The 16186-nt window shown below is 46.8% G+C and overlaps 1 protein-coding gene across 6 annotated transcripts in view; it reads right to left on the reverse strand.

The window, feature by feature from the left end:
- SETD1B (SET domain containing 1B, histone lysine methyltransferase) overlaps positions 1–16186 on the reverse strand; it is a 54599-nt gene that overhangs the window by 7275 nt on the left and 31138 nt on the right. For all 6 annotated transcript variants that reach the window (XR_012634675.1, XR_012634674.1, XR_012634672.1 and 3 more), the window contains exons 7-14: positions 15253–16023; positions 9869–10039; positions 8838–8925; positions 7727–7944; positions 7317–7458; positions 6128–6583; positions 2748–4304; positions 196–362 (exon numbers count right to left, since the gene is read on the reverse strand). Coding sequence is in view for 2 of the 6 variants with exons in the window: in XM_074920856.1 (XP_074776957.1) it covers positions 196–362; positions 2748–4304; positions 6128–6583; positions 7317–7458; positions 7727–7944; positions 8838–8925; positions 9869–10039; positions 15253–16023 (3570 nt within the window). In the remaining 4 variants the exon portion in view is untranslated. The remainder of the gene's footprint in view (positions 1–195; positions 363–2747; positions 4305–6127; positions 6584–7316; positions 7459–7726; positions 7945–8837; positions 8926–9868; positions 10040–15252; positions 16024–16186) is intronic.

A 16186-nucleotide genomic window follows, 5' to 3' on the forward strand; every position in this document is an offset into this window, starting at 1 on the left:
CGCGTGGCCTCCTAAAACATCCCACATCAAACACTGACACCTCCCTGGCAGCTCCCAGACAACCAACTCGACACAGACATAGCAACAGCTTCACCTCCCTCCTTGCCAAAAGGCAGGAAGCATCCCCTGTGTGTGACACCATCGAAAACCAAATCCCATTCACACCCCGTCAGTCAGCAGAGGACCTGTCCTCACCTGCGTGTCAGCTGGAGGCTCCTCTGCAAAAGCTCGGCTATTGTTGAGGTATTTAAGTTTGTCCTTCTTATCAATTTTGTAATAGCCTTCACTTCGTGCACAGCCCGTCACATGTTCCCGCATCCCATCATCCCGCTTCTTTTTCTTGGGGGTAGAAAAGCTAGTAGGTGGAAAGAAGTTAAGGAGAAACGCAGCCACCAGTGGATATCAGACAAAACTTGCTACAGCTACATGGAGCTAATACTGGGAGCTTGGAAAATTATGAAGGGAGCGGCTGCAAAAAATAGTAATACTGTTGAAAAATAAGAAAATATCACTGAAGTCCAAACACCTACAGAAAAAACAAGCACGGTCTTTCCTTCTTAGCTGCACGCTTTGGGAAACTAAAGAGGTAATGAAAATTTAAACATAAAAAGGTTAAGCTGTCAAGAGAAACCTGTTTGAGAAAGGATTTCCCCACAGCACCCACTACGTACACAGACAGCAGCTGCCCAGCCATCTGGATGTACCATTTTCTCTGGTTTGAGTGACATGCTTTTGTTCTACCTCCAGAAATTCCCTGCTGCCACCCCAAGCTCTGAAGACACCGCACTGATGCCACGGCAGCAATCATCCCCACCGACCAGATGGGCAAGAGATGCTCCTCAGCCCAAAGGGCTTGGAGAGAGATGCTGCTCTCACCACCCTTGGTAATTCAGCTCCTTCAGACCCTGACGGGAAGGGTAAGACTCTGTGCAGATGTTTCAAACCCCACTCTCCTATCAGTCAAGAAAACCTGCAGCTGATCTTGCAAGGACTCACTGCACGGAGCAGGCAGAAGGCACCTTCAGGTCTTTGGCTTCTGGAAGGACAGTGGAGCTGTACTACTGGCAGTTCACCCCAAAAACACAGCCATGAAGCCTACGACGATTAAGATCTACCCAAAAATGCTTCCTCCGAGTCAGAAAATATCCTTAATACCAAAAAACTGAAGCCAAGGGACCATAAAAAGCAAGAAGTGATGGTCTTGAAGTCAGAGTGCTGAGGTGTGAGCTTGCTGCAAAGCAGGTGAACCCTGCAGGTGTTTCACACCTACTGCGCAGTGTAGCACCGGGTGAACCGGCAATCAGCCACAGATGATTTTTTAAAACGGTTTTAAAAGTGACTGTAAATTTGCTGTTACAATAATCCTTATCAACAGGGAAACAGATTTCAAATATTTCCACTACGTGCCAAATGCAAACACGTTTAAGCACACGGTCATAGGCCAGGCCTAACCTCAGCTGTCCTGTCCTGCCTTTCACTGGCTGTGGTCACCCACCACTGCGGGGCCAATTACTCCCACCTTGAAACTGGTTTGGTTTTGAAACTGCTTCCCCAGATGAGGCAGACACAGACTGAGAATTACTGGGGATAATGCATTTCATCATCTTTTTTGAGTATTTCCTTTAAACAATTAAATAAATGTATTTCAAGATTATTGCACTGGTATGAAAAGGCAGAAAATTACAAATTTAATCTTACACGTTGCCCTTTGAGATGCATGGAAAGCAAGGATAAAAACATCCAGCTCAGCACTGAGCTCCACTTGCTTTTTGTTAGTATCACATCACTGACTATTTTAAGAGGTTTGGGCTTTTTTGCTTTTGCTTTCATGTCTTGCAGGGAGTAAGGGATGAGATATTTTAACTCCACACAATCTCCGGGCAACACACAAGGTGATGCATTTGTCTTCTTTAGCATATAAATCTATATATCCTTCCTAAAAAAATTATACTAGAGTTCTTAGGTTATGAGAACAGCCTTTTAGGCTCTGTTCTGGAGATCACTACTGGTGGCAGTACACATGTAGAGCCTTGTGAGACAGCTCATGTGTCCCAAAAATGCTCCCAAAGATTCAAAGCTACAGCCTACGCCACCGATTACCAGATCACAGGCAGGGAGGGAGGGAGGGAGGGAGGGGATGGGGCCAGACTCTGCCCCACCAGCACCAGCTGGTGCTACACGTGCTCCTCGCTGCAGCACTAGCAGTATATTCCCCCACCCAGCCCAGGGCCATGTCTGTCCCTCATGTGCCGCTTAGAAACCATTGCTTTTATTAGTATTTCAAACTCAAAGCAAGTTAAAGCTGCTAGCACCACTAACTCATCATTTTGGGCACAGATGGTGAGATTATTTTTACAGCAAGTTTTAGCCCCAAGTTAAAGCCCTGTATGTGCAGACTAGAAATTCCACAGGCAAGTTGGGGAAAAAAAGAAAAAAAAGGAAAAAAAAAAGTCTGGTTTAAATGCAGACAGAAGCTTCTCAAACTAGCATGGAAATCTCCCCAGAAGAGGTGCATACAGATTTTCCCTGCAGTCCTAGATTGAAAATGCAGCAAGAACAGCCACTTCTGCAGTATTTTTGTATTGCAGCTTCAGGGAATAAAACAGTCTAAAATTCCCTGCTGATATAAGCAATTGCTATTCTAGTAAGCAACAAATTTAGTCTTTTGCATTGTAAGTCCTCCACAACGACCATCTAGTGCATCTTACACGCGTCGTGTAACGCAGCGCGCCAGTGAGAAAGGATATAAGGATGGAATACCCACAGGGTGTCATTGAGCCAGTCCATACCATTGTCCTGCTGTAACAAGCGGTCATATGTGATACACATGAATTTGATATCTTCCTCATCTATGCCTCCGTTCCAAATATCATACAAAATGGTCATCTCCTCAAACTCGGAGCGTGGCCTGAACTGAGGCCGGGGTGGGGAATACTCAGGGGAAGGAATCACTGGGAGGTCCTCAGGTGTCTTCTTCTGCCTTCGCCACTGTCTTTTAGGTTTCGCGTGAGCTTCTTCTTCCTTGAAGTCTTCATTCCACTGGTTCTCCAGTTCCTTAAATGGCAGTTTCTCTGCAACTGTCTCAGTTGCTATTTTCTCATGGAAACCGTCATTCCTGAAGTCCAGGGTGACGGCTTCAGGGTCTTTCAGTCCATAGAAAGCATCAGGATGTCCACTCAACAGCTCTTTGCCCACAGCACTATCCACCAAGGCCACTGGCACAGGAGGAGGCTCTATGGTTTTGCCCGAATACACATCCAATGAGAGGACAGAAGGTGGCGACCGTTTTGGCCGACCTGGCCTCCTTTTAGGAAGAACAGAAGGTGGTGGTGGGGGAGGAAGAATAGAAGCACCAGTGGGTACTTCTGGTGAGAGCAAAACAGATTTTACTTCTGCCTTGCATTCCTCAATGGGCATTCTTCCATCTCCATGCATGCATGGCAGGGCTGCTACAGGTATTGGCTCATCAGGTGGCAAACCCATGTCCGTGTGGAAATCTGCTGGCGGGGGGCTGGCAAAGGGGATAGGGGAAGGAACACTGTTCATGCTGATCGTAAGGGAAGCACCAAGAGGTTCTTTAAAGGGTTTCTCATCTAGCTCATCCTCTGACTGTTTCTTGCCAGACAGAAGGCAAGGAATGGTAGCACCAGCCTCTGGGAAAGTAGGCGTGAAATTGAAATCTCTCCCAGGAGTCCGAGGAATGCCACTGTTAATGCCAGGAGATTGGGATGGGTAGGAAAAGGGGCTCCCTGGGACTTGAGGGGAACTGAGGGTCAAGCTGCTTCCCGTAAGGGGAGCGTCGCTTCCTGGCGTGGCTGGAACAGTTTCCGTGCTCTGTGACTTCGCAAGGGGGTGTGAAGACTTGGCCAAAATGTCTCGCCCAGGAGTCCTAGGAATCTCCTCTTCCACGGACGTTTTGGTCACCATTAACTGTTCAGGGAACTTTTCTGGAGGGACTAAAGATTCTTCCTTACCGGGAGTTGATGGTAAGGGAAGCATGGAGGATGGCACCTTGTGGGCTGGGAGCAAAAGAGTATCAGTCTCTGAATGGATCATCACCTCCCGTCCAGGAGTGCGAGGCAGCCGGTCGTCCTCCTCTGCTGCAGAGAGCAGTTTTGTTTTAACACGAGCTTCTAAGCTGCTGTCATCAGACTTGCTAAAGAAGCTGCTTTTATTGGCCAGAGGTTCTCCAAAGACTCCCACTGGAGTCGAGAGACAGAGTGCCGCCTCCTCATCTTGAGATTCAGGCTTAGGCCCTTCCTGCACCTCTGGCTCCAGCATGGTAGTGGGTTCAGTTTCTTCCTCTGAAAGGGGGAAAAAAGAGAGGAGAATCAGGAGCTTTGCTTCCACTTGGTTACTCGCCACTTGTAAAGGCATGTTTAAGATGCCGCAATTACAGAACAGCTCAATTCCACTGGGAGGCTTTAAAAACTCCAATGCTTTACATCTTGGAGGCACAGAGTGTGGAGTAATTAGACGCTACCACAGACATCCCTAATGGACCATAAAAAAAGAACACACTATTAATTTGAGGATTAGCTACAACACAGGCCAGAAAGAAGGTTTTTCTGCTTTCAAAACCCCTGACCACCTTTTGTACCGACATAAAAAGAATTAGCGGATTGTGGGGTGAGGACGTTGGAGGAGAGCTGTCAGAGCCCCAAGCTATCAACTTTTCTAATGTGGGAAAGTAAACTAATTGCAAGGCCAAGAAGCACCCTCAGCTCTCCAAGGAGGGAGCAGAGAAGGGAGGAGCGTAACACTCCTGAACAACACATGAAGGAAACGGGAAGCCCTTGTAATGAATGAGGAGACACTCAGATGCTATCAATGAGGCAATTTATATGCTGCTCTCTCTGCAGCAGGCTCATTTGTCTGGAGTTTATTTACCCCCTTAGGGCCAGGGCCAAAAGGAATCAACAGTGAATCTTGTTAGGCAGCTCAAAATAACATTTTCAAGTGGGAGAGCAAAAGGAGGTGAAAATGCCTGGAGAGCTGGAAGGAAAGCATTGCCCATTTGCGCTGACTGAACTGGAGAGATGCTGGGGAAGGGTCTGATCCCTGTAAGCCCTGTATGACCGGGCTGGGCTGCACAAGAAGAATGATGCACTTTGAGCTTGTTCCAACAGCTTACCTATAAAGCTCATTCCACATGTCAAGGTGCCCAAATGCAGGTCTCCCCAAATTTATATCCTTTCTGTCCTCTATGACCCGTTCTAGAAAGGACCTGTGTAAAACAGTTTCTTCTTTGCCCTTTCCAAATGTTAAACTACATTTTGCCTCTTTACGGCTTTCAGATTTGAGGCCAGCCAAGGAGTGATAGCTTGTGCAGGGACTGGATTTCCAGCTCTCCAAGTGGCAAAATACTGCTCAGTCCTCACACACCAGTCCTGCCCAAGGCTCACACTGCAGGCCACACCACATGTGATCATCCTGTTGACTCCAGTTTTTAACTTTTTAATTCCTCCCTAGCTGCAGTATTTGTCAAGCTTTATGCACCTCATTCCTGTTTTAGTAAAAGGTTTCTGATCTCCTTAGGTTAAATACAATTCGATATTGAACGAAGACAATCGCCTTCCTTCAGAAAACCAGGGAGTATCACTCATTTAAAAGGACTAATTAAAAAAACTCACAAATAATAATATCAGGAACCAGATATAATTCTGAGACTCCACTCACCTGCCCCATATAGCTTCCCAGTCACATACTGCTTCAGTATTAAAACCAAAAGGAGCCAGTAGTGACTCATTAAGCACAGATTCCTGTTCTGTTTTAGCAGCCATGGCTTTTCTATCTTGAGCTTCAGCCACCACACCATCCAGTCAGTCACCCTCAGACGATGACAACTGTTCAGTTCCTGTAGGACACTAACTAAACTGGCCCAGAATAAGATTCTGGATACAATAACCACAGTATTTTTAGTACCAGATGGCTTGTGTAGAGCTCCTTACTAGGAAGGAAAAGTTCAGCACAGCCCTCTTTGCCTGCACAGATAACACCTAGCCTAGAGCCAAGACTGGAGGAAGAAAGAGAACAAGTGAAATACAAAACCATACATATTGAATGCTGTGAGACTACTGTACTTGGAAACGTGGTAAAAAATGCTAAACCACATGGAAGAGCATACCTGGCCTGCAGATGGGAGACAACGCAAGTTTTGTCTCCTGGTCTCTTTCCATAACCAAGTGTTTCAGTGTTTCAGCAGCAATAGATGCCTCTGGGACTTCACCACATTCACCTTCCCCTGCCTTGATTTCTTCCATGCCTTCATCTTTCACTGCCAAAGCTGGCTCTGCGAGTCCCAAGCCTGTTGCATCCATGTAGTCATCCACAGGATACAGCTCCAAAATGGTCTCCCTCTCATCATCAGGAAGCTCATGACCAGCAGGTTCATGCTCAGTCTCAGCAACCATGGCTTCTCTATCTTGATCTTCAGCCACCTCTTCCTCCTCCTCCTCCTCCTCATCATCATCCTCATCCTCATCTTCATCATCTGAGTCTGAACTTGACTCAAATTCAGAGGAGTCTTCACTTTCATCAGATGATTCAACTTCAGCCTTGGAAGACGAGGGACTTGCTACATCTACAAGAAGAACAAATTACCATTAGTTCTGCTTTCTGACTTCATTAAATAATGAGGGTCTACTACAGGAGCAAATATCACTTCCTCACTCTAACAGCATGGAAACATCAACAGCAGTGTGTAGGTTTGAAGGAGTCACCTCTTGATTTATTTATTTTTGAAGAGATTTATAAACCATGTATTCGGATGCTTACAACAATCACCACACAACAAGCAGTTCCACGAGCAGCAGAGCTAGTGCTGCCTGGCACCTTGCCCGTGTGGGTCTCTTGGGGGACTGCATCTTTACTGGAGTTGTACTAAGATTTTCTGCTGTCTTCACACACTGCTTTAAAATGTGGAAACTATCACCTTCCAGAGCAGGAACTGATTAATAGGACAGAAAGTTATTAGCTGCTAAATTACCCGTTTGAAATCTGGTCCCTTCTCCTCCCAGCCACACAGTTTCTCCTCCCAGTTTCATAAAACAAGCACAAACTTAACTGGGTTTAAGACCTCTGCCTCTCTGTCAAGTTGGGCTGGGATCACTCAGGGGCTGCAGAGGTACTGCAAAGGGACCCAAAGACTGAGGGAACATGGAAGCCTTGCAGGTAACAATACCTGTATGCATTATCTTGTATAAAACCTTCAGTGAAAGAAGGTGCACAAATAAAAAAAACTGGCTCACAAGTACAAAAAGGAGACCACACCCAGCCCCAAAGGCAACGCTTGCTGCTTCCACTGAACTACTCACCCTCCTCGGAGTCCTGCTCCTCCTCCTTGTCACTTGTGTCTATGCCTGTCTCCTCCTCGTCATCATCTTCATCCTCGTCATCCTCTTCATCATCATCTTCATCCTCCTCATCATCATCTTCCTCCTCATCCTCCTCTTCCTCCTTTGCAAGAGAGCATTGCCAAAAATGAACAGTGTCTGACTCTGAGACCTGGCTGTCACTGCAGTAACCACCAACTCCCAGGGACACTGATCAGAGAACCTGAAGAGGGAATAACCTCACAGAGGTTCTCTTAGGGCAGACCCTAAAAGCAGAACTCATGTTCTAGAGAAGGTAGAGAATATGAGAAGGTAGAATTTGGCATCTGAAATTATTAGGCCCCCTTTTAATGACAGATAACATTCAAAACTACAATCACAAACCAACACACCTTGCCAGGTGCTGCTTTCACCAAGCCTCCCTCTTCTTCCTGCTCCTCTTCCTTCTCTGAGGAAGACTCTTCCTCTTTCCCTGATGTCTCATCTCCCTCTTCTCCCTCGCTGTCGAGCTCCAGCGGCCTTGCTGGTCGCCGCCTCAGACCCACTGCTTCTGCATCCTTCTTTGACAGGTCAGATGTTGTATCAGAAGCATCTCTGTCCCTCTCCGACTCTGGTGAGCAAAAAAAAAAAAAAAAAAAAGAAATTGCCATCTAATACCTTGCAGAGGGAAAAAGTTGTCTACATAATGGACACTATTTCTTTGAGAAGATCAATGCTAAGAGCAATTTGCCCATGGGGCATGTGAGAGCTGAGGTTTACTCACTGCACAGTGCAAGTGAGGGTGAGACTGGGTGCAGGGTCTTCAAATGCCAAGGATGGTAAAATGCGGGTGGCCAGAGCTGACAAGCTGTAAGCTAGGAGACATGGTATGACTAAGGTCAGAACAGGTAAGCCCGATTTAATACCTTTTTGTTCTATTTAAGTGCTTTACAAAATCCTGCTTTAGTTTCAAAACCAGTTGTGCCATAAAGTTGGTTCAGAATAACAACTAACTGGAATTCACTTTTTTATGCAGAACAAAGGATATTTAAAGCTTTGTGTTATTTCTAGTCTTCCCTGCCTCCAAGAAAAAAACGTTAAAATATCTTCCAAAAGATTTTTCCGGTAAATAACTTTGTTTTGTTTTTAAAATCAAATGCAGGGCGAACTGTCTCTTACATGCTTTCTCCCACAAGGTACCCAGCGAGCTGCAAGCACTGCCCCTGCAACAGTCCGTGAACTCATCTGAGCTCCCTCTACTGGGTGACCAGCTCTGCATCAGCAGAACTAAAACAGGTTATGAGTTATCCGTAAAATGTGGGTCTTAAATTTCCCGCCAGTGAATTTAAGATACTGAATCCAAAGGAGACATCTCCCAGCTGATCAGTGTTGTGAAAAGCAGGGTTTTAGCTCAGAACCTTGACTTTAACTGTAAGCAAGCACACTGCTGTGAAGTTTAAAAGAATTCAGCTTGCACGTGGTTTGCATCTGCTCTTGTGTTTCAAACAAATGTGCTTTGCAAACCTTCATCTTCATCATCGACAGAAGTAGAAGGCCGGATTCTCTTCTGATCTCCTGCTGAGGCAGCTTCAGGTGGCTCCTTTCTTTTCACCTGAACAAAAGACACAATTAGCATTTCTAAAAGTTTAAAACCAGCAGAAATCAACTTCTTAAGCAAACTGCTACTGCTTTACTTTGCCATGGTGACTTGCACCCAGAAACCAAGGGCCACTTCCCCAGCTCTTGATCCTTTATTTGCTTGCAAACAGAATTTCACTGTGAATGAAATTCTACCCCTTCAATTTGCATCAAAACATTCTGGGTACCAGCATGGTGCAGGTCATCATCAGGTACTTTGAAGATGACAGAGAAAACCCTTGACAAATCCATGTATCTGTGACCTAGCAGAACAGAAAGAGAGCCTGAGCCTATGCCACCTTAAAGAACCTCAAAGGAAGTTTTATTCTAAACGAAGACTGCAGAATCTCTTATCCTAAACCTTTACTTACACCTTCGGTGCATTCAAAATCCTAATTTCAGGGAAGCCCTCTCCCTCCCCCAACCCATACTTTCCATCTTTTATGCACATGGTCTTCGAAATAGGTGATCCTATGCTTACAAGTCTGATTCTGTAAACTCACATGAGGCAGAGAACACTTTTTACCAAACTTCAGGTGAGATTCAGCTGCCAAACTGCAAGACATTCTAAGCGAAGAAATAACTGTGTAAAGCACTACAACCATAAGCACTTTACAATCAGGCTGAAACGCTGTGTCCTAAACACAGGCAACTGTCCCATTTACCTTGCAAAGCAGGGAGATCCTTTACAGACAATTCACACATGTGGCAGATGAAAAGCTAAGACTGGGAGAGAAGGATCCTTGCTCTTAAGAGTATACTGGTGGGTTACAGTGATGCTGTCGGAAGCAACCCCATAAATGAACACAGAGTGGGGCTAACACCCACAGGGCGTTGGGACACAAACCCAGAGGTCTGTCCTCCTAATGCTCCTTTAGGGAATGTTAGCAAAATGAAAGGCAGGTCTTTGTTTTTACCTTGAAGGATGGCAACCGGATGGCCCCTCGTAACCCAATGCCCAAGCCAATTCCCTCGTATCCCAGGCCTTCTCCTTTGTTCCAGTTCTCCAAAAGACAAGATGTGATTCGATCCTTCGGCTTTGGTTTTTCCTCCACTTCTCCTCCAGACTTCACTGGAGTGAGAGACGCCTGCAACAGAGAAAGCACACTTGAGAGGGAAAGTTTCCTGGGAAGCACACAAACTCTGGAAACCATTTAGACAGCTGAGGTTTGTGAAATCTCACTGCCTTACCCAGGCATCAGCTTCTCTGAAGGCAAGGGCATCTGAAGATGCACCACATGGCCACACACACTTGAAAGGGAGAAGGTGCAAGAGCTCTTCTTGGTAACAAGATTGTTCTATCTCTCAGAAGCCTTCTTCCCTTTGCATTTTAAGAAGTTATTTTCTCCGCATAAGGCACTAAAACTGATTAAGACAAAACTGCTGGGACTCCCAGAACAGTGGCTTAGTATGAGACAGTAAGTGATCTTGCATTTGGAGCCATCACACTGGCAGGTAGAAGAGCAGACACCCCTGCTCTCTCCACTGAATGTTTTATAACATGATCTCAATTTCCTTCATGTGTAGCTTAACAAAAGCCAAAGTACTCCACAAGAAAGGACAAGGGAAATTAAAAGACCCGTTAGCCCCCATGACTCATTTCAGGTCTCTCAAGTCCCTGGTGTAGAGACCACAGTGACAACCTTCTGAACATCCTGAGTCCAACATCGATGCTAGAAGCAAAGGCCATAAAAAGGAGAGATGAAAGAGGAAAAAAAACTGCAAACATGAACCCAGAACTCGACAGCCCAAGGGAACGCATTCCTTCACCCAGGCAGGACCTACCAAGTACCAAGGAGCAGCTACTGTACAAAGGTCCTGAACTCCAACGGGAAGCGAAGGAGCAGGGATACACCACCATCCTCATTCTCGCCCTCCTGAACTCCCAACTGCTGCAGGAACCCATCTCGTCTGGTGACAGCTATGGGAGAAACAGAGCTACATCCCCCCCCTTACAAATAACCCAAGCATGTTCTATGTAAGTTAGACTAACACTGTTATCTACATTTGCTAACCCACACAACTGAAAGTAACTTCAGACCTTCTCGTTGCAAAGACCTTTCTTTTTTTTTTTGTGTGTGTGTAAGGCACAATATAGTAAGATGAAAATCACACACGTCTCTGTGTTCGCTTAGCAACCACAGCTCAAGTCCACAAAACCTGTCAGAAGGCTCCAGTCCTCAGAAACAGGAAAAATCAAAATATTTAGGCAAAACACCTAAGGGTCTACAAAACTTGTTAACTAGACACACAGCCTCATCTCTGCTCAGCCACGACAAAACCCTTTTCACCACAGCTGAGGTGTGAAGGAAAAGCAGAAATTCAAACCTCTGCAGCCACGGAGAGGCGGATGAGCCAGGGAGAGCATCATGCACAGTGGCACACATGCTCTTCTTGAGCAAAGGGCACTGGAGGTAATGTTCACTCGCATCAGCCAGCGGCATAACACTGACTAAGAGTTGGTTTCTCTTACAGATATGAACAGAGCTAATTTGCCAAAGCTGGTTGTAATCACTGAAGAGAAAGCATAAGCTCAGCTCTCCTGCTAATAAAGGACAAGACTAATGGGAATATCAAGCAGAGAATCCAGGTAGCTGCACTCCACAGCCAGGGATGGCTGGTTATTTCCTGGCACTCTGTTTAATGCATCTTACTCAGGCTTTCAAACCTAAACTCATCAACTAGATTCAGGAATAGGGAAAAGCCTTCCCCTAGGTCAGGCAGACAAGGTCCTTAGTATGTGCTGCCCTCCCTAGCAACATGCTCCTTAGCAGCTTTCACCCTGTAAGTTCTCCATCCTACCTGACCCAGGACGCCAGCTGGAGGACAGGACACCTTTACCAGGACACCTTGAGCATTCCCACCCTTTAGTTATGGCATGATACTTTTTGGGAATCAATCAGCTGCTCAAGTCGATTCCTTTGATGGAACATAGCAGCCAAAAAACAGAGAGGAAAGACAGCTGTCACAGGAGGTGACAAGTGTGTTGCTTCTTGTGCATCGCTGAAGGTTCAGGGGCTGCCAGCAGCATTGTGTAGATAGTATTTGCTGTCCTACTAAACATGAACGTTGTTGGTCAGTCGAGGGTAAAAAGAAACCCACAAGGCTTTCTGCTCTTATGACTGGGGAAGGTGAGGAAGACAGCAGATCCACAAAACCTCCAATCAAAGAGGGACACACCTACTGTAGGAACTGGCATATGGTGGAGCTCATGCGTTTCCAAGATGAGCTTTGATCTCCCCAGTGATACAACAGGAAGGCTGCTGCAGCTAGATGGTCCAAGGATAGGAGATATTAAAAGATATTCTCTCTCCCTACAAATGTGCCTCATTCATTTCTAAAGAAAAAAAGAGGTAAACAAGCACATATGTTGTCTTATTTATACTTCCAAACCTCTGAAAATAATATAATTTCTTTCACTACTGTCAATCAGTAAGGAAAAGTATGAGGAGCTTCAATTAAAACCATTAGGAGGGAGGAAATGGGGATGCAGGGCCTGTTCTGGAGGGTCATTTCAGCTCAAACAGTGCCTGGAAGTCCTGGTCTATTCCAGAAAATCAGTGTCATAGCAAAGCGCGGGGAACTGACCTCCAGTTGCCACCAAGGAGCCCATTCGGCTCATCCTCATGTGCATAAAGACACCAGCAATAGGAAGGTACAGTTTAAGCTAAATACTCGTATTTTGCTTCCCTTTAGCAAAAGCAGGCAGCTTATGACTGAGAAGGAATCCTGTCCCACACCAATGTCAGGGGCTGCCCAGTCCTAGCAGAAAGGAGGCTCTGAAATCTGTGGTATTTTCCTGCGTGCAACAGTAACACACGGCCTAGCAGAGGCTTCTCCAAGCAGTACCCTGAAGCAGCAATGGCTCTGGCATTTCTGTTCCTGGACAGAAAGCACAAGTGTTTTTCCATGCAGCAATTTCATATTTTCAATTAGTCTGCTCACATCCAACATAATCTGTGGGAAGGACTGTGGCAAGGTGCTGTGGTACAGTCAGCTTCCCCTCCCAAAGTGGGTTACAAATTCCAGGTGAGGGAGGAACATGCTAAATCCAGCCATAGCTCAGGATATAAAAGAGCCTGAGCAGCCGCTGAAGATCTGCCTCGACTTGCTTCTGCTTCTTCACTGCAGATGTCTGGTTTAAAATAATTTCTTGGGTACTTCAGTTGCTGCTTTTGCAACTATTTGCTGGATCTGTTTCCCTCACTGCCCTGGAAAATCAGGGGCCTCCTCCAAAATTGTCAGCACACGCTCACTGGTAGGAGGCAGAACCTCTGAGCGTTAGTCAGGAGGAGAGGGACCGAGTTTCTTGCTGCATGTCATGCTAGCCAGCTCTAAGCCAGAGCAAATTACACTGTCATAAAACAGCTGTTAAGCAGCAGCATAACCAACCTCTCTGGAAAGCCAAGGAGCTCTTCCAGACACTAGAGTTAGGATGCAACTGGCTTACAAAAGTAGGTGGTGAAGATACTGCTCTGAAAACTGGCATCTGAAACAGAAGATGGATCTGCAGGTTGTGGTTTGGTTTGTTGGACTTTTTTTTACAATAATTCACTGTAACAGTAATTTTGAGCCTTGCATGAATCCTCCTGTAGTGTTAGCTTTTTTTTGGTAGTGACAAATTCACCACATATTAGATCACAGAGCTGTTGGCTGGCCGAGGTACACTTTAAATTGGCTGAGAAAGGATCAGACGATTCATGCAAAGCTGTTTTCTTAACTAATCCCTGGAACTCCTCATGTATTTGGCCAATGTTCAGCCTTTGAGTTAATTGCTGCTGTGTACATGCACTGGGAAGGCAGGAGGAGTGCAGAGAACTGGAAATACCCACAGATATCACACAAAGTGGGGAACACAAAATAGCAGCTTGGTGGTTTCAAACACTCTTCTTGCATCTGACTTCAGTTTTTTGGAGCTAAAGTTCAGCTTCCTCTTAGACACAAGAAGTCCTTGCACATTTGTCTCCTGATCTTGAGGTCATTTCCTCCTACAAACCCCTTCCTGGAGGCAGCCAGCAGTGTTCCAGACCACCAAAAAAAAAAAAAAAAGAAAATCAGCTAAACTTTTCAAATTTCACACCCTGGGAATACTGTACTGAGAGAGAAAAGGGAAAGGAGATGAGGAAGAGGGAATAACCCTGGGCTTTTGAAGTGTAAGAGCAGTCCCATCACCACTCTTGAAGGCCTTCCTGAAAGAAGCGCAGTGGAGAGGACACTCTAGGAGCTGCTAGCCTCGTCCTACGACCACTCCTTGGTGGAATTCAGCTTTAACAGGAGTGTGCAAGGCCCTCCTGGACAGGGAAAGTCTGCAAACACGCACGACGGGGCTGCGGTGACACGCAGGAGGGCACCTAGCCCGTGACCCTGCCCTGGGGCAGCAGCGGCTGCAGCAATGCCCTCCCTCAAACACCTGCATAAGGGCATCAGAGCTCTCTGAAACAGTCAGAAAAACAGCTCGTTTGCAGATCCCTCCTGTACCATGTCCCAGAACGGCCAGCATATCCCGCCAAGCAGGCTGGCTCAGGCAACACACCACCAAAGACAAATATGCTCTCCAAGACCCCCACAAAGCATGAGCTGCACTTAGTCCCTCGCAGAGAAAGGGCTGCCCTGAGATGCCCCAAAGCTGGAGGGAATGAGGAGGAGTAAATCCACCCCAAAGCAGAGGGATGTCACTGAGAACTAACCACTTCATCCTCAGGCCCACATCCAAATGAGCAGGACGGTGTGAGAGCACAGCAGTTCACTCCCAGGCGAGCAGTTATTGCTCCACACGTGTTCAGAGAGAACTCTGCACAGTGTAACTCCATCAGTGACTGGGAAGGACTAAAATTCCCAGCCTGTGTTTTGTTCTGACAGCAAAGCAGCATAAAATGCCTGCATATATGGAGTGACACCATGGAAATAAGTCAGGTTTAAGACCCAGGTGTTAACTTCTCCCAAGGCAGGTGACTGTAGGGACTGAGAACCTTCCAGATATTTGCAGGCCAAGGTCTGCAGCTCCCAGCACATACTCTTGCTGCCTGGCTCAGCACAAAGACCAGCCCCACGGGGAGGCATGGAGGCAGGTGAGGGACAGGGACATGCATGCCCCCCATTTAATGTCAAGCAAAGTGGTTTCTCACAGCAAAGCTATTTCGTGGCTTTATTTTTTGCTTCTGTTTTAGTTACCATCCAATTTTAGGGTTGTGGGTTTGTTTTTTTTTAAAGTCAGTTCCAGATCCCTGCTTACCAACGCCCCGGACACAAACACTATGAAGAGTTCTCCCAGGGATCCAGCACAGAGTATGTGAAAGCCTACCTTTGCCAGACGTTCCTTCTTGTCCCACCAGTCATCAAATGCCCGAAACGCCACCACTTCAACCATCTTCCGGTTCAGGTCCCTTTTCATGATAGCCTTTAGCTCCTTCACTATGACCAGGAGGACTCCATCCACAGTGGCTTTGTGGGGATCTTCCTTCTTCGGCTCATAACCCGGTGGTGGAACTGAGGGGTCAAACTTGGGCAGTGGCGGCCACTGCTGTCCACGACCAAGAGCTGCTCCCATGGAGAAAGGGCGGTATGGCGGAAGATTCACAAACTGCATCCGACCCGTCATGAAAGGCGGATACTGGTATGTGTTTTGTGCCTGCATCATGCGGCTCAGCATCTGAGTTTGCATCTGGAAGGACATTGGCATGCCACCCCACTGGTTGCCCAAGACACTTATCATATCCACTTGCATGACAGGGAACATGCCAGGATGGAACGGAGGAAGCGGAGGCAAGATATGAGGCGGAGGGACCCCAGGGGGGGCAGGGAGTGGAGGCGGGGGGACAGTGACAGCAGGGTGAGTGGGTGGGGGTGGTGGAGGTAGAGGTGGAGGCATCGGGAAGCCTGGCTGTGGAGGTGGCGGAGGAGGAAGAGGAGGGAATCCCGGTGGTGGCAGGGGGGGGATCGACGGGGCCATCACGGCCGTGTTGCTGACAGAGGAGTTCACCACAATGGTTTTGGCACATTCTGCACTGGTGATGGGCGCAGGATTGGTCTCATCGTCAGAGATCTCCATGTCCTCCCCTGAAGAATGCTGACCCTGCAACAAAAGACAGAGAAAAGGTGAGGAGCACATTCCTTTTACATTAAATATCACAGCTCTGGCTGCTTCAAACAAAAGCTAAGTTTAACACACGTTTTAATTGGGAATGGAGAAAAGCGAGCAATGCGCTGAAAAGACAGGGCCCATTGAGCAGCTGGTG

Source organism: Athene noctua, chromosome 17 (genome assembly GCF_965140245.1).
Source record: "Athene noctua chromosome 17, bAthNoc1.hap1.1, whole genome shotgun sequence".
NCBI lineage: Eukaryota > Metazoa > Chordata > Aves > Strigiformes > Strigidae > Athene > Athene noctua.